We start from the raw sequence: 22119 nt of genomic DNA on the forward strand, positions 1-22119 counted from the left end.
CAGGTGTGTGTGTATATGCACATAGTGTGTGTCTCAAAAATAACTTTTTGTTAAAAATGATTTGCAGTAATCACGTAGAAAAGACACAGAATCAATCCCATAATCCAACATGGTATATTTTATTTCTTCAGGCAGGATCACAATAAATACATTTTGCTATCTGACCGACATCACTCACATGACCCGCGACTGTTAATAAAGTCATTTTCCAGACCAGGTAGAAAGTTGTGTTGACTCGTTAAAATCACAGCTGCAAAAGCAATTTTCATAATGGATGAAATGTCATACCAACATAATGCCCTTTTCTTTAACACTGAACATAAAGCATTTTGCAAAGACAAGACATCTTTTGGTTGTTGTTCTGCAGGAAGGCACATCTTCAGGTCCTGCCTCCTCATATTTGTAGTTCTCAGTGTGGCCAGTCACACTTCCAGGGCGCAGACTTGGGCACATTGAGACACTTTCCCAACTTCTCACAGCCTGCGGGGGCCCAGTTCTGTGATACAGAGCGGAAAACATCACAGTAAGTACAAGGATATTTTTTTTTATTTATTTTTTTTTTTATCAAAGTATATTTTTTGGCCTTTATATGGCTTTATTGACAGAACAGCTTTTAATGAGTAACAGGATAACAGGATGAGAGAAACATCCAATATCAAAGTTATTATAGAAAACTTTACACCACATAAACATAATTAAGTTTCTTATGAATGAATAACAGCAATGAAAAGGCACTGGAGCTCAACGCGTCAACAATTAAATGGCAATATGTGAATAAAGGCTCCAACAGATAATGGCTTCCTTGAGTTACAAAATAAAAAAGTTCACAGATCCATATTAGCATGACACAAGATACTGAAGTTAAAAGGTAATCACACGAACTGCTCTACTTGAAGTTGTGTTTCTTTCCTTCACCACAAGGGGGCAGTGCCATGCCACAAATAAATCCACAGCAGCACCCTCACAGTCTCTGGTACTTTCAGATGCCAAAGCCGCTGCTCAGTTTAGCTGCTTTGACATTTATTTTTCCTCTCAAAAGCAAAACACAGACACACAACCAAAGAGGAAATGTCCCCATTAAGATGAAAACATGATACACATTCGAAAGTGAGTTGGTAACAGCGATAAATATAAAAATAAGACTAAATGTGTTGAAGTGGAACATTAAAAGTCTGCTGGCTCATTGCAGACTGAAAACAGACACAACTGAGAAGAATCTCTATTCAGAGAAGAAGTGAGAAGTGTTTTGTTTTCACGACACAGTGATTCCTTTTTTGCACTTTCACCACAAAGTTCACGCTGAAAGAAATGGATATATGTATTGATGTAGTGAAAATCTCACCATCACGGCTACGTCACACATGTTGAGCTGGGGAACACTGGGCGTCAGAGTCTTCTTATGCTGCTCCACAACCGGAGAGATCCTACTCAGAGCATCCTGGTACTCCTCTGACAAAACACTGCAAACACACAATCAACAAAATACAGAAGCTGTATCAGTCATGGAAGCTGCAAGTAATAATTAGTTTTCATTATCTTTAATCTCTCTGTGTTTATTCATTTTTTTTTGGATCTGGTCCCCACAGGTTTACAGGACAACTTCAGATGTCTTGTTTTGTCCGACCAGATGTCCAGAACCAAAGATATTCAGTTCGAAATTATACACGATAAAGACAGCAGCTAGTCTTCACATTTTCAAGGTTTAGAAGCCATGGTTGTCAATTCTAATGTTCCTCTTTTTCAGGGAAGAAACTGCAAATGCACAACGCATGACCACCAGAACCAAAGACAAGTTTAGGCAGGGTTAACAACGTCTTATACGTCAACAAAGATCACGACACTGTATGAGTTTGAAATAATGTATTGGTCACGTATAAACATACTGTATACACACACACACACACACACACACACACAAACACACGCACACACAACATATATAGTGTATACAGTTTCCATTTATTTCCAGATATCCACGGCATCTGTTTTTACTCTGAATCTGTTGTGTCCACTTTGAGTTGTTTGACTATGAATCCAAAAACCTGACACACAACCACACCACACTAAATTTCCACCTGCTATTAAAAAGGGGTCTGCAACCAGATTCTTTATCCGGACCATAATTGATGTGATTTTGTGTGTTTCAATCTGGTATTTTTACGTATTCTCATTATCACCATTGAGACCGCATCAGCAGATAAGTTATGTTGTACTAAACATTCATTTCCAACCTATATTGCTTTAATTTGTCTTGCATTTCTGTTGAATAAGACATCTTTAGATGCTTTCCTGACACAGAATATATGTAGAATCAATAATCGGAGGCGTGTCTCTTTCAGCCTTCTGGCTTGCTCATTCTCTAAATTTGAACAAACCTGTATTTTACCTTGGCTAAAAACAAAAATCCATATCAATGTTATGTTGTGCACAGATGCCAGCACCTTGTACGAATCACGACGCATTTACACCTTGCATAATAAAAAGCAATTTCTACTTTTTTTTTTACTTTTATGGATGACGTGTCTGGAGACAGGTTGCATTTTATTACCAGGTGTAAATGTTATACTTGAATTCATTCATACAATAAACCCCCAGATTTGCAAGCGAGTGTTGAGTGACTGAATTTGCTTTCATGTATGCAGTCTGAGCTTTACTCATTATGTCAGAGTGGTGTAGCTTTAATCGACAAAAACAGGAACACACGCACACACACACACACAGGCTGTCCACTCGGGCACCCTCTGGGACAGCACACAGGGTGAACTATGTAACCCCTCTCCCATCCCCTGTCTCTCAATTACTGCTGTTGGACACCAGTGAGCCCGAGCACCTCTGTGCATTATTATATTCAGTGTGTAAAACACAAGGGCCCCGAAGGCTTTCAAAGGAACGCTGCTCTCAATAGGACCTGTAGGGTTAATGGGCTGTGTGTGCATGCGTGTGTGTGTGTGTGTGTGTTTGGGGGGGGGGGATGTGCGCGTCTGGTGGCGTGACACACGGACAGACAAATATCAGCAGTGCAATTACACCCCTGATACACTCGCCGGCAGCACCTGTGCCAGCCTTCCATCCTCCCTCCACAGCAAACCCAACCCTCTGATTGGCCCCTAGGGAACTTGTGCATGTGTGTGAGGTGAAGTGTCAATTAGAGTAATAACCCCGGGCCCTGTCCAGCTCACACCTAACCCCCCCCCCCCAGATCTCCCACAGGGCAGCAAGGCTTCCTTCATCAGCCAGCACCTGCTCCTTTTCCTTGATACTCTCAGTCTTTACTTTCCCCTACAATTACTCGACTGGTAGTGCAGCGGCTGCAATTAGTCTCTCTCCCAGTGTGCCACATTCGTCATAAGCTAACTATCTATACACGCATTGTGACCCGAGCTGATAGGGGAAAAACCGGATTACTCCCCTCAGTTACAAATCAGACATTCAGATTAAATTGCTTCAGCTATCTGAAATGGCAAAATTCTGCCCTTGCCCCGATCTCGATCAGCCGAGACAGACGTTTCACTCCCCTCTCCTATCAGTGCCCGCTGCTCATTGTCGCGATTCGTTCTGTGATAAGTGATGAAGCAACTTAATAGAAGTAAATGTAAGGGGGAGATTTATTTATCGGACTGGTTTCTCCGCACGAGTCTGCAAGCAAAGCACGCCACGTGGTGAGAAACTTGCCGAAGACACCAAGTTTTCCATTGTTTTGTCTATGCGCTGGAAATCTCAGAGTGCAGACCTCTAAATCAAAAAACTAATAATATCATTTGTTTATGCCCCCTTTGCAAACAAATAATAAAAAGCCCACAGTCAGCACAGCTCATTATCATGATTATAACCCTTAGCCTACTGGTGGAGAGGCAAATTCTGGAATAATAAGCAGGCTGTATGCAAATGGAGTCTTTTGATTTATAATGTATGGCACCCAAGGGGGATGGGGGCATTGCTCAGGTGTGTCACCACTCTGATTACTGATTCATAACACTATTGCTGGAACACACACACACCCGACACACACGCAAACAACCACACAGAAAAGAAGGTGGCAGAAGGTGGGGGAACTGAGGAGACAATCAAATACATCTGTCCTGCCTTCCCCTCCCCTCTACCATCTTCTCCACCCCGGTGGAAATTGAGCACTTCAGTAAGGACTATTGATTGGGAACACAAGAGCTCGGTGGCAGGCAGCAGATGAGGCCAGATTGGCGGGGCTGCCTGCAGTGTTAGGGCTGGGAACGACGCTCTGGACAACCGGGGGACTCTGGGGATGTGAGCTGAGGTGAGTGGTGAGAAAGCTGGATGTGTTAACCTCAGGCCATCGGGTCACAGAGATGGGGGGCGAGGCGGAAGGCGGCAAAATCCAGCGATGGATGCACACCCTTTTGGGTCCTGGAAGGATGGACCACCAACACAGGCTTTGACACCCTAAAACTCCAGTCAAATCTGAAATGATGACAGCTAGGCAAAAAGAAAAACATCTAGAAGCTGAAGACGCTTTTGCTCCCAAATTCTCTCCTAAACTGCATAATCATAATCTACACTGTTTTCCAGGCGGAATGTTCTGGACTGGGAATTGTGTGTGTGTGTGTGTGTGTGTGTGTGTTTGTGTGCTCTTTGCTGTATCACAGGCTGCGACAGTAGTGAAGGTATGTGTGCAGACAGGCCCTACATCATCTTAAGTGGCTCTTTAGGTGCAGACAGAGATTAATGATGGCCAGGCAGCCAGTCCAGCTGGGGGACCGAGGAGCACACGGACAAAACGCACACATACACATGTGTATATACACACACACACACACACACACACACACACACACACACACACACACACACACACACACACACACACACACACACACACACACAGACACTTAACTAGGATGGAGGAGAACAGTCCCAGAGGATGCAGAGGGACAGGAGCTGAGTATTGAGAAGTGAGCGGAGGGTGGAGCGAGAGAAGTGACGAGGGAAAGGGAAAGACAAAAGTTTGGAGAGGAAGAGGGGATTGAAGGGGAATAAATATATTGTGAGGGACTATGTCTCAATGCAGAAAGTCAATAGTCTGAAATTTAAAACCCGATTCCCGACATTATGATATCTGCATCACACAGACAGAAAACCTTACAGTCCACAGGGTACAAATATCTACAGATGAAATAAAACCACTGAATGTGATATTACAGCTAGTGAAAGTATGAATAATTTGCTCATTTTAAAAAAAGGGTGAAGGAGTGATATAACATCTTTGATTTTTTAAAAATATATATGCGATGAATATAAATACGTTCACATACAAAAGCTTCAAGGAAATAAAAGTAATCCTTCTTGGGGAAATCTACATTTCCATTCAAAGTAACCCAAAATGTGGGATTTTAAGCATCAAGGCTACATTTAACAAGATCTGTGGCACTTGATTTTGTATGCAGAAACAAATGTGTTAGATCCGATAGAAATACATTTATACTACACAGAACCAGCGTTTGGCTGCAAGGAGGTAAAAACAAGCAGATATGAATCTTTTTAAAATGACAGATTCTTCATTCTGGTAAGAAAAACAAAAAGACTTCCTGTCATTAACTGGATTACTGTCACTAATCAGCTACAACTACTTAAATGAATACATCAAAATTGCTTTTAATGTATAACTTGTTTATTTTCTTTATATTTTAGGTGTGTTGTTTTTATATTTCTGTTTTAACCTGTAAAGCGTCTTTGTGCACCTGAAAAGTGCTATATAAAATAAATGTATAATTATTATTATCAGATGTTGCCAGGGTCTCTTGGATGTTCGAGACAAATTTCAAACCAATTCACTGAAATGTGTGCGATTGCTGAGGTTTACAATACACTTTGAAAGAATCATACAAATGATTGCATTTAGCTCAGAGGGCCAAACTTAAAAAAATCAATACTGAAAAAGTATTTGAAGAAAAAGCTGCAGGATTTTGCAAGGTGCTATAAATGTAATAAATGTTTCAAAATGTTATTTTTCTTCAAGACAATCCACGTTATGATCTGGGAGGCCCGAGGTGAGTTGGTATGATCTGATCCGTAAATGATCAAAGCTAGGCTATTTCTGATATTTACCATGAAAGGCTGAGGTTAATTCACCTGTTTTTTTTTCAACTATGGATCACCATGTTTTAAAAATAGCTAGTGGTCACACAGCGAGAAAAAATTTGCAAGATGCCTCGATAATCGCTTTATAATCGCGTGACAGCCCTTCGTATCAGAATCAAATCGGGAAGTGCATAGAGATTCCCATCCTTACTAAATTGTGCAGATTCGAGTGAATAGAAGAACAACAGCGCATGCAGAGTGAAGAGGTCGGGCAGATGGGCGTCCCTGTTGACCTTGTAGACGAAGTTGGTGACCTCACTGAAAAAGCGAGTGTGCATTGTGTGGACACACCCAACACTCGGCACAGCGCGTGGCTGCATATTGATTTGTTTTTTATTTTTTATTCTTCCAAGTGAATAGCACGTCCTAAAGGTGGGCAATTGAAAAACAACATTAATGTTTTATCATCCAATCTCACTTCAGAACTGAGCAGGAGGCAAAGAGGAGATGAGGCCGGAGCGAAATATGAGAGGCAGAGCCGCAGAAGGCAGAGAAGAAAAGGTCAATCTGGGAGGTTTTATGGCAGGAGGGAGCCAGAGCGAGCACTGTGCACAAAAGGAATATTCTCTCATCAAAGCGATTTTGAGATTATCTTAATGTATTAGTCATGGTGTCAGCTTGTGCCATTTTTTCCTCTAAAAGATCACATAAATATTCAACATCAACGGAACGCAGCAGAAGACGACGCTCATCTATCTTTGCATCCTTATTTAGTAATACTCTTAGTTCAGCCTCGGCTGTCTGTGTCCTCTGGCGTCGCTCTGTCCTCTCTGCGATTCTTAACTCTCCTCTGAGCCGAGGCAGAGACACACAAAACTCCATTAAACAGAACCCGCTCTCAATTTAGACCTGAACAATTTATCTGGCAATTTTAACCTGCAGCGGTGCACCGGAGGGTTGAGGGCCAGATAGTGATCTTTAAGGAGTTGTTTGCAATCACAAAGAGAAGGGTGTAATCAGGCGCGCTCTGGCTGAGCGGATCAATCCGCCGCCTTCTTTTCATGCCACTGAATCAGCATTGATCTCATACATACATACACATCCTTCTGTGCAACCAACAGGCAAACTGCCTTCCGATGCTCCGCTGTTGATTTTCCAACATCTCTTCACTTGTTCCCCTCTCCTCTTCTTATTCCCCCCCCCCCCCCAAAGGAAATCAGCTGTGAGCAGAGTTGAAGTTTTCAGGGAACTAACCTGATAGGGAACTTTTCCCCAGGATCCCGTCCCAGGTGGAAAATGATTGGCTGCATTGTGTGCTCCTTCTGTTCGTGAGTAGTCACTCCAGGGACCTCCTGACCGGGACAGAAGTTGATGCCCTGGAAGAAAAAACACACACAAAAAAGACACAAACCTTTTGTGTTTTTTTCTAGAGAGACACACTGATACATAAATATATTTTCTTAATTTGAAGCTAATGTCAAGATTGGAGAATAGTTGTTGTTGAAATGAAACAAAAATGTTGAGGTGCTACCTGCTGAATTTTGTTCAAGCACACCGCCAGCAGAGCCAAACGGATATTATCGTCCGATATTGTCTGATCACAGATTGGTATCTGTGTAGATATTCCCCAAGTGTACACTGACACGAAAACTTTTAGAAATGTAATGCAGAAAACGATGCTTGGTATAATTTATAACAATTACATTCCCAGTAAGATTATTGTTTTTCGTGCAATGACGTCTTAAGAGATAAAACATTTTATTTTGAAACTGTAAAATATCCTGCCTCTGTTACCCTTGTGTCTGATAACCACATTTGATGGAGCACTGGAAAAAAAACGTGTGTTTACTTGGTGATATATCGATATTGGATTTTTTTTACTTCCCATTATTGGTATCATCCCCCAAAAAATCAAGTATCGGTCAGGCTCCGTTATCAAGTTAATGACTTTGCCTCAGTTGTATAACACAGATATGTATTTTCTTTTATGAAAGATTTCCTTTTCCTATTTCCTTCTCTATTCTTCTCTATTCTTCTCCTCACAATTTGAGGTCTGTTGTATAGGTCATAAAAAAAGAAATTTGCTTTCACACATTAAAGCAATACAAATGACAGAACTAGATCCTTACATCCCACGTTCTCAATAACTTGTGATCGTTTTTTTTTGTTTTCTGTAACAACTTGTCTCCTACTTCCTGTCTGTCGTAATGGTGCGTGTTAGTTTATTTCCGATGGTGTGTATTTGATCCTTTTGGATGTTTTAGAGGAAACGCATGCACGCGAACACTACTCTCTGTTTGTTTTATCATTAACAATAAAAAGAAAAACTCAGCTTAAGCACCTTCAGCGCTTAATCTTGTTGAAGTATGGCGTCTATATGTATATTGTCCTCTAATCCTTTGAGATTTTGTATGCAGCCACTGTTGGTACATCATACAGGGGTTCAAGTCAGTGACAAAATAGAGGACTTTTCTTCCTAGTGCTTCCTCCCTTTCATCTCTCCACGCCTTCGCTCCTGCTCCCTGACTCCATTCTCATGAGCCTGGCAGCGATCGCAGCCTGATTGAGTCACACTCACTCCTCCAGAACCCCCTGGAGATATGCCTCCTTCTTCAACACACACACACACACACACACACACACACACACACACACACACACACACACACGTTTTGATGAGCACAACTAATATTGAGAAAGCATTCATCTGTAAGGCACTGCTGCTGCCCCCCTCTGAGATCACTCAGCAGAGCACCTCGAAATACATATAGAGGAGAGAGAAAGAGAGGGAGTAAGAAGGATAGATCTCCCCCCCTCCGCCCCGCAGAGCCTCCTCTCATCCAGACTTGTCCTGCCTTTTGAAGCCAACAGCTTAGAAATGCAGAAAAGAATGAAAGAAAGGAAAAAAAAAACAAAAACCTCATCCCAGAGGAGCAGCGAGAAAGGCCTGCTGCGTGTGTCGATCTGACTCTGTCTCTTGCGCCCAAGACAGAACAGCAAGAACTCCATATCTCCCCTGACATTAATGCTATGGATACAACTAGGCTGCTGCTTGCAGACGGGAGCAGAGTGGTCGCTATTACAAGATAAGGCGCAGGAGCATCCAGTGGTGGTGGGATGGATTTGGGGAAAAAAGGAAATATTTGATATGCTTTTTTTAAGCCAAAATGGAACGAGAACAATCATATTTGATAGATTATGTTTAAGTATTTAAAATCACTTTATTTTGACTGGTGTTTTCGACATATTCTCCCACTGCGCTGTGGGTGTCGTGTGTAATCCACCTTAGTGGGTTAAACCCAGCAACCGCAGATAAATTGCTCCGCCAACAAGGGCTATCAATCCATCAATTGTTTCCTGTCTGGGCTGGTTAACGTTTCCCGCATTGAGTCAAATTATGCCACAGGCTCCACTCCTGGTACAGGTTGCAAATCAAGTTTTCATGGTGCAATAACCATCGAAAAAATGATCATAGTTTCAGAGGGGTACATGGTATTACGTAATTACTATTATTGCCAGCTTCAATTAACTTTAATAGAATGAGAACAGAAGGGTTTATTTGGGTAAACAAAGGCTTTATCATAATTCCACAGAATATTATGTCCTGACAGACAGAAAGCCTAAAACATTTTTATAACACTAATGCAATAGAATTCAATACCGTTGATAAGCAAATGTATAAAGAATCATTTTTGTCAATGTTCATGACATGGTAAACCTTGTAAACTGTTTATCGCTGCAGCTGCACTACTCCTGGAGATGTTCCTTTAAGTTTCAGCTTTGCAACCACACTCCCCCCGGAACCCAAAGACTTTCCCAGACACTGCCTGGTGGATCGTGGGAAAAACATCACCAGAGCACTAGCTGGCATCTTTTATGGATCGAACTGCATCGGTATCTGATTGTCTGTGAACCTTTGAGTTTTGATTGAAGAAAATCTCCTTGGCAAATGGTTTTGCTTTTCACCTTCTTGCACCAGTCCAAGAATTTCACCTCTTGCGACCTCCGGCCTTCCCTCCAAATCATGGCTCCAATTCAGAGGGAAACCCCACGAAATACAGATGAAATACAAAACTGCAGTTGATCTGTGAACTATTTGCAAAATGTTGATCTCTTCAAAGAACTCTTCTGAGCTGCAGCTCATCATAAAAGTTACTCAGAGTTCATTAACTGGTGTTAACAGGTGCCTGGGTAATAAGTCATGTTTCACTTTTCATTTATCACCTCGTGAAATATTCAACATGGTCGGGAAAAAAACCCATCACAGCTGCTGAAGAGCTCCTACTGTAGCGTAGGTTACTCAGCAATCCTGATACAAAGCAGCCACGGCCACGACAAACTATATTTCACAATATTAACATCCCTACACTGCCTCGAGAGAGTCTGATGAGAGCTATTTATGCCTGTGAAATTTCTCATTTTCCTCATGGCTGAACCGCACCAACGCAGCCAGGACAGAGCGATACGTCTCCCACCTATTAACCTGTAATTTCGCTCCTCTTCACTGACACACATCTTCCCTTGTTTATTTCTCTCCATGGGCCAAGAAAACCAAATTATATTCTAAGGTATTACCGCAGCCGAGGCTTTTATTTCGTGGATTTCTGTTGCAAGAGACATTAAAGTGAAGCCTTTATGATCATTAATCCAGGTTATTCCTACCACAGAGGGACGCTCAAACACATTTTCCTTCTAAAGATACATTTTAAAACATTTCTCAATCTCACAACAGCTCAACCTGAATGCAACAGTCAGTTTGTTTACATTTTTCATGTTTATAAAATGTACTATGGGTTACAGGAGATGGATAGTTAAAGGAGTCTGCCATAATGACATGAAGCATATTGGAGAATTGAACTTTCCCTTGTAGGAGCTACACAATTGCTCCATAAAACACACATGCACACGCACGCACACACACACACACACACACACACACACACACGCACACACACACACACACACACACACACACACACAGATGTTCACATCTATATAGAGAAGCGAACATACATGTTTTCTCTCGTCCACCTTCTCTCTCTCTCATGTACACACACGCACACACACTCAATCGATAGGCAACTCACAGGCAATCAGACGCCATTATTTGTGAAGTTCCACTTCAGTTCACATGAGTTGATAAAGGAGGCTGCTATTGATTCAGCGGCCCTGAAGGAGAGAGCAATTTAAGCGACCGATGGGGCATAAAACAAACTGGATCACAGGAAAAACAGAGCTGTGGAGAGAGGGCAGTAGGACATGTTTTTATGGACGGAGAGGAGAATGAAGGGCCACACTATCTCTGCTTCTCCGTCGGGTTTCACCTTTTTTTTCAAGGAACATTTAATCAACACGGAGTTGAAGCAATTCTTTCTTTACTTCAGTGAAATGTCGGTATGTAAATGGAGGGGAAGAAAATCTCCACTGGAGTTTGAACAAACAAGTCAACTGGTTGATGAATGATGTAAGTTCGTTGATGTGGGGGCTCTTCATTAATATTCATTACGCTCTGATGTACACAGCAGTCAACTGATGAGCCATTTTCAAGATAACACCAACAGCGAAAGTGTTTGTGTGTTTGAGTGAGATTAGGAGAGACAAAGAGGGAGGATGCGGCAGTGCAAATCAGGAACTGAGGAAACAGAGATGGCACAGAGTTGCTGTGTTAAAAGGAAGTCTTACGGTCTTGAACTGCTTCCATGAGTTGCTCCAGGTCCAGTAGTGTGCTTTGTATTGTCCGAGCCTCACAGCCATCAGCTCATTCCCGCGGTAATAGAAGATTGGCCTATTGAGAGTGAGAAAAGGGAGAATAATGCTAAGGCTTGTTTCTCTCCAGGTGATCTGGAGCCAAATTGAACACTCTTTTCTTTCTGGATTGCAAACACTTAGAAGGACCAGTGTGTGACATTCAGGGGAACATAAGAGGATCTATTGGCAGAAACGGAATATAATATTCATAATCGTGTTTTCATTAGTGTATAATTACTACAATCTGGAACTAAGAATGTTTATGTTCTTGTTACCTTAGAATGATCAAATTTTATATTTACAGAGGGGGCAGGTCCTCCTCAACATAGTCATGTTAAACCTTTATGGTTATGGTTAACGTGTCGTTCTTCCTCCTCGATTTCATTTACATACGCAGCTGTAGCTCAGGAGGTCAAGCTGGTTGTCCAGCAATCGGAGGGACGCTGGTTGGGGTGATTGGGATTGGCGCTTTGCAGAAAAGTACTATAGGAGATTGTCCACTTACCATCGCATACATGCAAGAAGGTTGCACATCCAAGTTTCTTTTTTTACTTTTGGCACTTTGTTTGACTCAAAACCACAAATGTCAACCTCATCATGGTGCTGGAGAATGAGTCAGATTATCACTTAAATCATTAATGGTTCATCGTCTGGGAACCATGAATATCCTTCTAATATTTGTGGAGATATTTCAGTCTGGACAAAAGAGCTAAACTGACCGACTTAGAACTGCAGCTGGCGTGACAGAAAACACTGCCCCTCTTACTCTAAACTAAAACGGCTCTCATCCCACTGAGGGATGTGATCATTACCGTGGTAAGCAGTTTGCTTCCCAGGGAACAGCCACCACAAATTTCTTGCCAACCAGCAGCTGGTCTGTGTACAGTACTCACCTGTTTTGGAGTGCTCCTGGGTCCTGATTTAGAAGGACTGGTGTCAGGTTCAGCCCATCAAGGGTTGTGTCATTGGGAGGGCTGACGCCGGCCAGAGCGAGGCTGGTGGTGAACAGGTCCATCACATTGGCCAACTGGAAACTTACCTGTAAAAAGGATAAAGACATTTAAAACACAACACAAACACTACCTGCTGTATGAGAAGCTACCCAACCTATGAGTCAGAATTCAGGATTCATAAAAATGTATGCTGGATTTACTTCACGAACGCAGTCAAGGTGACAATGCACAGTCATGATAGGATGCCTGTACGTGCGGCTGTGTGTGCACATGTAGGAGAGAGGTGCATTTCTTCAGTCTGCTCTGTAATCTTTGCTCGCAGGTTTATTGTAAGAACCTCCAAAATGCATCTTTTCCTACACGAGTTTTTTTTGGAAAGGGAAAAGGAAGAAGGAGGAGCGAAGTCAAAGAGGAGAGGAAGTAGGGTGAGGACAAGGCCCGGGCAAGCAGGCGGCTGGAGCTGGAGCGAGCTGGTGTTTTATCTCCTTCTCCCAGTCCCAGTGAAAAGCTTTATTTTATTTATAAACTTTGAACTATTTTCAGATAAAATGCCATTTTTTCGCTGTCATCCTTGATCTTCCGTTCCATTCTCTCCTGAGCGAGCCTTAGAGGGAGACGGCACGCTCACAATCAGATAGCACTATCAGGCCTCTGCAGCTGCACCGCCATGTGCCGCTGTGCTCCTATCGGCAGCCAGCACACATACAGACGCACACACGCGCTCGCGCTCACACACACACACACACACATACACACACACACAAGCTCCTAAGCACTGAAATGAATTCCCTTTTCTTCTGTATCCACAGAACTAGCCACAGAAAGGGCTTTGCAATGCATTCCATGATCTATCTGCACATCCAGACACTCTTTCTCGCGCACACACACACACAAACAGACACGTGCACAAACACTCACAGATTTGGTCCTTCACTTCATTTTTTTTTTTTTTTTTAATGTCCCCCTCACACAGACAGACGCACACAAACCACTAAAGAAGGCAGGACAAAAGGACACAAGAAGAAGCAAAACTGACATTTACTTGGTAATAACTTTCATGACCAAAAACTCCAAACTTTCAGACAAATTTATCTCACGAGTTGCCATCTTTTATTTTCAGCCTTTATTAGCTCTGCCCTGTTTGCAGTCCACCCTGAACTTCATTCTTTCTTCACCCTTTGTTCCTTCCCTTTTTTTTGACTGACTCATCACTCTCTATTAATGTCACATTCTCCTTCCCTTTCTTTCTCTAATTTCTTTTCTGCGCCGTGAGTGGTGATGTTGGCTATCTGGCGAGGCAGTGCTTCTATCCCTGTTGCTGCCACTCTGCCTGTGTGTCTGCCGCCTGATAAAAATGCAACAAAAGGGATTGTGACGCTCGACAACAGTGTGGGGCAGAGACCCCCGCCTACCCGCTTTCCCCATCTTTGTTCCTGCAGCCGCCACCCCTCATCATCACCCCCCCACCCCCGCGAGTGCACTGGAAGAATGCTGAATCCTCACCTGCTTCAGACCAAGCATGCTCCTTCATTCCAGCACACCACCTTCCATCCAAACATATGAGAGGAAGTTCCATCAATCAGATTCATCCGCTGATAAAATACTTTTTGTCTCTGAAGACACACACTGAAGTGGGCTTTTCTACCCCGTCACCCCCCCCCAAAAGAAACTTGTCTCCGAGATGTATCTGTGCTCAGTTTGTGCAAAAAACCTGCTGAAATCATCTCTAACAAAGGCCTGCGCAGCTGTTTTGTTGTCTCCAGCATTTTGCTCCGAGAGCTTATGGACTTTTCAATGCACAGATCAACAGAGATTTCAGAAGACTACAAATAAGAGATGTTGGGGGGGGGGGGGGGAGACACACACACACACACACAACCCTGTGCATGGTCTGTCCTCCCTCCCAAGCAGCACACTGATAAATCCAGAGCTGTGGAGTTAGTACAGTTGCTCCAACAAAGCAGCTTTATCATCACAACCCCAGAGAGCCTCAGGGAGGATCTATTGACCCTCTTTCTCACAGCCAAGCAAATGAAGATACAAACACACACACACACGTAGGTGTTTTGTGATGTTCTGTGCCTCTTAGAGAGTTATCAGGCACACTTACAACTAATCCAACATCTCTGTGAATGCATGCATATGTATACGTAGGCATGTAGAATCGTATAGAAAACACTGAGACATGTATACGCGGACACATTGGACAACTGTAATGTGGCACAGGTGCAGCAAAGCCCCGCGAACATGACAACGTTCCTGGCATAGTGGGACTGCCAGCCTCCCTTTCTCTTTTCTTACACCAGCCACCTCTTTTACTTCTTCCTTGCTTCCTTCCCTGTACCCCCCTACCACCACCACCACCACCACCAACACCCTCCCGCCACCCCTCCGTTCCTTTATCCTGAGCGCCTGGCATATTCAGATACTGAAGTCCTCATTACAGCTCAATCCAACCTCAGCAAACACACAAACAGATTAGCCGCTTAAGACGCTCCCAATCCCCCTCTCCCTCGCTACTCTGCTGTGCTATCAGGCCCCAGCACACCCCTGTGAGATGAGCCAGGGGCAAGGCTTACTGCAGACTGCAGCCTCCGCTCGCTCCACCACCAAATCCCTCTGCGTCACAGCCCCGTGTCACAGCTGCCCCTAATACAATTAAAAGTCATTTGCAGAACGCACAGGCTTAGAGGATCACGGTGTGGGTGTGGGTGGGGGGGTTTAAATTGGGGAGGGGGGTAAAAGGAAGAGAGAGAGAGAGAGAAAGACAGTTTGGGGCATTAATTCCAGCCAAACATTTTTGAGGGAACGGAGGTGAGAGCTTCCACACTTTTTCCGCCCGCAATCGCGTGATTCAGCTTTACCCTTTCCCGACAGAAGTTGGACATAGTCAAGATTAGGTTGTTACGGCTCCAATCGAGCACGCACGAGTAAAGTGGTAAATGATACACAAATGAAACAAAAAGCAACAATTATTCAAAAGAGAGGATTAGTGGAATAATTATTAATTTACTCTCAACCGGCTCTACAGTCATATACATCGCCTGCAGTTTTACAGAGAACATTGCAGCTCCTGGTACCTGTTGATAGGCAGAACATTAGGGAGCAACTAGGAAGCAAAGAAAAAAGGCTCTGGATCCTGAGTCTAACTACAGTCCAGTCTCCAGAGTAGATGGCTGGGACTGAGTGAATGATCGTCTTGGATTTTATTCTTGATTTGATCGTGTTCTCTCCGGATCACAGGGGTGTTCTCACCGTGCCCTCTTTGATGTGTCCAGGCCACCAGGCAATGGCAGGCTCCCTCATGCCCCCTTCAAAAGTGGTCTCCTTCCCGCAGAGGAACGGCCCGTTGCTGCCACCTGAGGAATCATAAGGCACAAAAAAAAAATGCATTTGTGTGTCAAATCACGCACACGGGGCACAGAGAATACATGTCGAATGATTGCCTACTTTCATGTGGGCCTGACGACAGAGCAGCGCCGTTGTCAGAGGTAAAGAAGACGAACGTGTTGTTTTCTATGTTAAGAAACCGCAGAGCCTTCAAGAGCCGACCGATGCTGTCGTCTAGCTCCATCACTGCATCACCGTACCTGCGGAACAGAGACGGCTTATATCAGTCCCCATGAGAGACACATTCATTCATAGCCTTCTGTGAAAAAAGAGTGAGTACGGCCGAATGTGATGTACCGGCCTCGCTGACTCTTCCCAAGGAATGGTTTGGAGGCGTAGACGGGGGCGTGAGTGGCGTCCGCTGCCCAGTAGAGGAAGAAGGGCCGCTGCATCTCAATCTGATCGAGTATGAAGTCGAAGGCTTCCTGTAGTGGTGTTACAACACTGATATAACTCACTCTTGCATCATTCACATTAAAACTGTTTCTCTTTCTAACTCATTTATGTATTCGGTATGTAGCACACCCTTTTTGAAATACCTATCTAAAAGTAATGCAGTCTCATACTGTCTTGCAATAAGCACACCCTTGATAGAAGGTGTTATTCTCAGTTTTTGTTTAATTGTCGTGGGATTTTGAACATTGCAGCAGAAAGAGAAGCAAACAAGTATTTGCTATCTCACCGTCTCTATTCTTTGTTTCTGTAGCCGGGCGCGACGTGCAAGCATGTTATTATATGTAAGTGTACATGTACATGTGCATTTGAGCCCCTCTCTGTTCTCCTCACTTCCATTTTCAACATGGCAACCTTCTCCTAGTATAGCTAAACAGTTCACTTAAATACGTTTCTGAAAACATTTAACAGGAGACCTTTTATACTTTTTTGCTGTTTTTCTCATTCCTTCAGTGTCCTTTACAGATTCTTGTGGATGTAAAAGATCTTGAAAATTACAAAGGTCAAACGGGAGCTCATCTCTCCCACAGAAAACACTGCTCCTGAAACGCCATGTAGTCTCACCTTTACTTCTGTGGCTTCTTCACATCACGCTCCATCACCAGGCCACACATTTGCATCATTTCCACCTAGTGGCTAGTTTGGCACATAAGTTCTGATTTAGCAGGGCTGCCCTATTGTTGTTAGCAGTGCTGGCTCAGTCGTGCATGAGCTGACCAATTAGAGGAGAGTATTTGGGAGGGGCCTTAAAGAGACAGGAGCTAGAGGGGGAATACGGAGCTGATTCATATTCGATCAGCCCTGCCTAATTCTACAGCCTAATCTGAGATTGTTTTTTCTCTTTTCAATTTTACGGATATATCACACACAATTGTTATGGTCTGAGATGCTCTAGTTTGATATCTTGTAGTAATGATGTTGTATATTTCCACTTTTACTTGACTTTTCCACACATCCCAAAACTGTTTTAGGGCAACTGGGACTCCTGACATCTATTGACACACACACAAACAATGGGACATTATATTAACTTTTGCATAGTGACAGTTAAAACAAAACAAAGAAATAATTCCGCCATTGACTTTTTAGCATTTGATATGGTACAGAACTGTTTCCATTGCTAACACAAGCATGTCATATGAGGACTTCTGTATTTCTGCTGCTGGCAAAACCAATTTAACAACCAGAGATGTAAGCTGGAATTTCAAAGTTTTGTCTCAATTTCATTAAACAACCAGCCACATTAATAACTGCGCTCCGGAAAACCAGTTGAGTCCTACCAGAAATGCTAATATGAGATTTACGAGGCTCTACTTGACGGATCCATCCTCTTCTTGTGATGGCATATTACAGCTCTCGAGCATGCAGTGTGTCTCTGCGGGCTGCTCTTGATCCCTTCAGGAACAGAATGGGAGGGACTGACGTAGGCAGCGGAGATAATCAAGACGGGCTAGCGCAAAAGTCAACAATCCACTTCTGCTGGTGAAAAGCGTGGTAATGATCAAAGGCCAAAATCAGGCTTTGATTGCACTTTTACATTTGTTAAATAGATGATGTTCTTGGGCTTTTGCTTTGGTGAGGCAAAGACAATTTCCCACTCTGGTGGACAATGAAGTTGTAATCTATCATATTTCATTCTATTGTATTCTATTAATTGCTTTGCTAAAGAAACTGTGAAACGAAATTGGGTACCTGACATTCCGCGCTCAGCTGAGAGGGATGTGTCATCAGAGAGACACTTCAGCTTACCTCCAGGTAGATCTGTGTGAGGTTGGACTCTCCAGTCTTCCTGTCAATCTGAAACTCCTCATAGAATCTGGAAAACAAGTGGGTTCACATGACTCATTAAATAAACCCTCCTTGTTAGTTAGCCATCATCCCATCTGAATGCCTGCTGAGGCAACACCAGACCATCTCTCCTCTGCTTATTCAACCGCGTGAAATGATTTTCTTACGCTGACCTGATTGTATTGTCAGGGCTTTCAATCTGCCCCCAAATTGACAGAAACTACCACAGACAATATCATCAAGGCGCTGGAAGCAAATCTCCCTCTTGCGGATTGTGTTTGCAGGAGATTTTGGTGAAAAGCATATTTGGGAAGTCTCAGCAGAGCTGAGCAGAGGGAACTGTTATGAGGTGTTGCTGAAGCGTGGCGCGGCGAGCAGGGAAGCAGTGACAGGCATCTCTCTTCCTCACGCTTCACTTCCTCCAGGTGTCTCCGCATACAGCCAACGCAACCTGCCGTCTCTCGGGGGCGCGCGCGCGTGCGTGTCTGTGTGTACATGTGTCTATGTGTGTGCGCATATCTGTCCAGGGCCCAGGTATGCAGCGCTGATTAAACCCACGGCTAAGCGAAAAACACGCCCGGCTGCCAGTTCCAATGACCCTGAATACACATATGGCTGTTTTGGGGAAAACAAATGGGCGGAAAATGGAATACACAAGCACAGCTGGTACAGAGAAGGAAGAGGAGGGGAGAGACTACACTCATCCAGAGGAGCAGCCAGCCAAACTATTCCTCTGAGTCATGGAGAGAGAAGATTTTTATAGATTCTCAGCCTCATGCTTTGTCTGCTGTTATGTATATCTGAGTGCAGAGTGTGATAATACCTGCCCACCATCTCCCGGTTCTTGTAGACGGGGATATTGGGTCTAAAAGAGTTGTTGTAGGGGCCAAAGTGGCAGTTTGGAGCACCAAACCACTCATCAAAGCCCTTCTCCAGAGGCAGATACTGTGGTCTGTGGCCCAGATGCCTGTAGTGACAAACAACGTGCACTCAAACACTGTAAGAGCAAAGTGATTGACAGAGCATTTAACATGGTTTTTGCATATTCTAATTTAGATAACCACAAATATCTGCAAATCATGCATTCTTGTGCTGCTATACATTATTTTATAAAGCATAATATACTGACACACACACACATACGCAGTGCTCTGACCATCGGGAGCTATCTAGAGTTTGGTATCTTGCTCAAGAACAATTCAGCATGTGGACCGGAGGAGACAGGGGATCAAACAGCCAAACATGATTAATGGACGCTCCTCTCTGTATTGCTGTCCTGATTTGTTTTAAACCAGGTCAACCATGTAAAAGCACTTTATAACTTTGTTTACAAAAGTTTATCAACCTTCCTTAGCCACAGCCATCATCACCAGCAATCATCAGCATAACCTCTAAAACTTCAGAGACCTCTAAAACTCCTGGATTAAAGGAGGATAAAGAGCTCACCACTTGCCAACGATCTTGCTGGCGTAGCCCTTTTTCTTCAGCATCTGGGGTAACAAAATCTCATCCTTGGAGATTCCTCCCACTATCTCCTGTGGTGTGTATGCTATAAAAAAGGGTCAACATTTAGAGTGCAAAAACTTTCCGTGACTTTATTGCACATTATAGACCAAGTAATGAGAAAACCTGCAAAAAATGGTTTGCAGCTGGATAATTTGCACAGTAAGTATTTATGATGAGACTGTACCGTTTCTGGCGTGAGCGTTTGTGGTGTAGAAACCGTTTCTGACAGGCAGCCTCCCGGTGAGAAGTGCAGCTCTGGCTGTCATCAATATGATAGAAAAATGTTATTAGGATTTCTGTATGCATGTGGGTCTTAGAAGTGCTTTTTAACTTTCAAGCTAAAAGAGTGACGCATGCGCCGATGTCACATACAGTGACGATTTCTCCAATTTGTAAAGTATTTTGGTTAAATTCTTGAATCAAAGAAGCAAAATTCTACAATATACTTCACCGTTGTGGTAAAACAAGAATTGCTCGGGCAGCTCAGTTTTGATGTGTTCATTGTAATCTTTTAGAACATATTTTAGGGTAACCATTACCCATGACCATTACTCTTTACCAAGTAATTGCTAGTCAGCTCAGCCATGTATCTAATCCACAGGGCTCCAGGGTGCAACTATTTTGGTCGCACCGGTGCACCTGATATTCAGCAGGTCAGATAAAAAAAAAAAAAAGAATTCATACAAATATTTCTGTGACTACCATTGCTTGTTGCATGTGCTGTGATTCAAACAGTGTTGTAAAATGTATTTGTTAAAGCATCTGACAGTAGATGTATCAAACTGAAGTATAATATATATTTACATGCATGCAGATACTGTATAGTATGGGACAAACTGACACAACAACTATTAAATCTTTCAGTTTTCAGAACGCGTCTGATGATCAGAATGTGTTTTTCGTGTGTCTTTGAATCTGAGTGCAGATAAAATATGTTAATTTAAAATGCAGTGTGGAATCTGTAAAGTTAGCACATAAACTTAGTGGGTAAAAAGTACAATATTTGCCACCGAATTGTAGTGGAGTGATAGAAAAATGTCCCAGAAAATGGAAATACTCAAGTTAAGTACAGGCACCTCAGTTGTGTCCTTCAATAAAGCACTTGAGTGAATTAACTTAGCTACATTCTATGACTAGATTTAAATGAAGCAAAACATTTTCTGCACCTTTATTCCTGTCAGTCATTTACATAATTTGTTAAGAAATTAAATAAAAATGTGTTATTTGGTGTACCTCAATAACAAGTGTAAGAGGTTAGTCTGGAGCCCTGAATCTACCTTCATCTTTTAACTGAAGAAGAAAAAGAAAAGCAGGTTTTCAGCTTTATTATCTAACACTTCTTAACTGTATTGCAGGGTTTTCATGAACAAAATGCACACAAAGTCTACTCTGCATCTCTGTTTTCCACGTTGTATCCGAACGAGACGATGTGCTTGAAGCTTATTTTTAGCAAATAACAAGTGCTGCTCTGTGGTAGATCGGCTATACTTTATTGCGACATCTTCATGATGTGACAATAAAAAGTAGAGATAGAAGGCTGCAAACTGTGAAGAGAGAGCAAAATTAACATATTGTGAAACAGCTGGTTCGGGTTCTGTCTCACAACATTGTCTGCTGACTCACATGGGGAACAGAGTGGGTTGGCAGAGTAGAAATTTGGAAACAGCATGCCCTGAGCAGCCATGGCATCCAGGTTGGGGGTCTCTTTGGAGGGCTGGCCAAACACCCCCAAGTCCCCCCAACCCATCTGAAAAGAGCAGAGGGGAAAAACAGCTTCTGCTTAGTACATTCACACCCAGAAAGATAAAACATACATGTCAAGACATTTATAGACACTTCATACAGGCTGCACTTTTCATGAATGAGAGACAGCCAACACACTGAGAAGGAAAGGAACAGAGAAACATATGTTGGGCTCTCAAAGTCATTCACTGCTTAAACATAGCTGAACTGCTGATGTGATGAAATGAGGTCAAAAATTCGGACAGAAATAACAAAACAGAAATTAACTCACGTCATCCATGAGCAAGATGATGATGTTTGGAGATAAAACATTCCCTGGCTTTCCTGTCAAGGCGCAACATATTATTGCCCAAAACAGAATGAGAGTTTGAGAACACAGCACCACTGCCATTTCTGTGCTGCAGTAATATGAGCATCAACTTCGAGGAAGTGGTTTGTTTTGCCTTCATTCGGATATTCAGCGCAATGTTTGCGCATACACAGTAGT

General features: G+C 43.0%; 1 protein-coding gene across 1 annotated transcript; it reads right to left on the reverse strand.

Moving 5' to 3' along the window:
* Positions 1-100: 100 nt before the first annotated feature.
* Positions 101-22096, reverse strand: galns (galactosamine (N-acetyl)-6-sulfatase). Its single transcript, XM_030415187.1, has 14 exons — positions 21904-22096; positions 21513-21636; positions 20074-20148; positions 19830-19932; positions 19207-19350; positions 18345-18411; positions 16440-16567; positions 16203-16342; positions 16008-16111; positions 12693-12838; positions 11734-11836; positions 7306-7427; positions 1343-1460; positions 101-496 (listed from the first exon to the last, which is right to left on the reverse strand). The coding sequence occupies exons 1-14, from the start codon at positions 22021-22023 to the stop codon at positions 410-412; spliced, it is 1581 nt and encodes a 526-aa protein (XP_030271047.1). The 5' UTR covers positions 22024-22096; the 3' UTR covers positions 101-409.
* Positions 22097-22119: the final 23 nt, after the last annotated feature.

Source organism: Sparus aurata, chromosome 4 (assembly GCF_900880675.1).
Source record: "Sparus aurata chromosome 4, fSpaAur1.1, whole genome shotgun sequence".
NCBI classification, from domain to species: domain Eukaryota; kingdom Metazoa; phylum Chordata; class Actinopteri; order Spariformes; family Sparidae; genus Sparus; species Sparus aurata.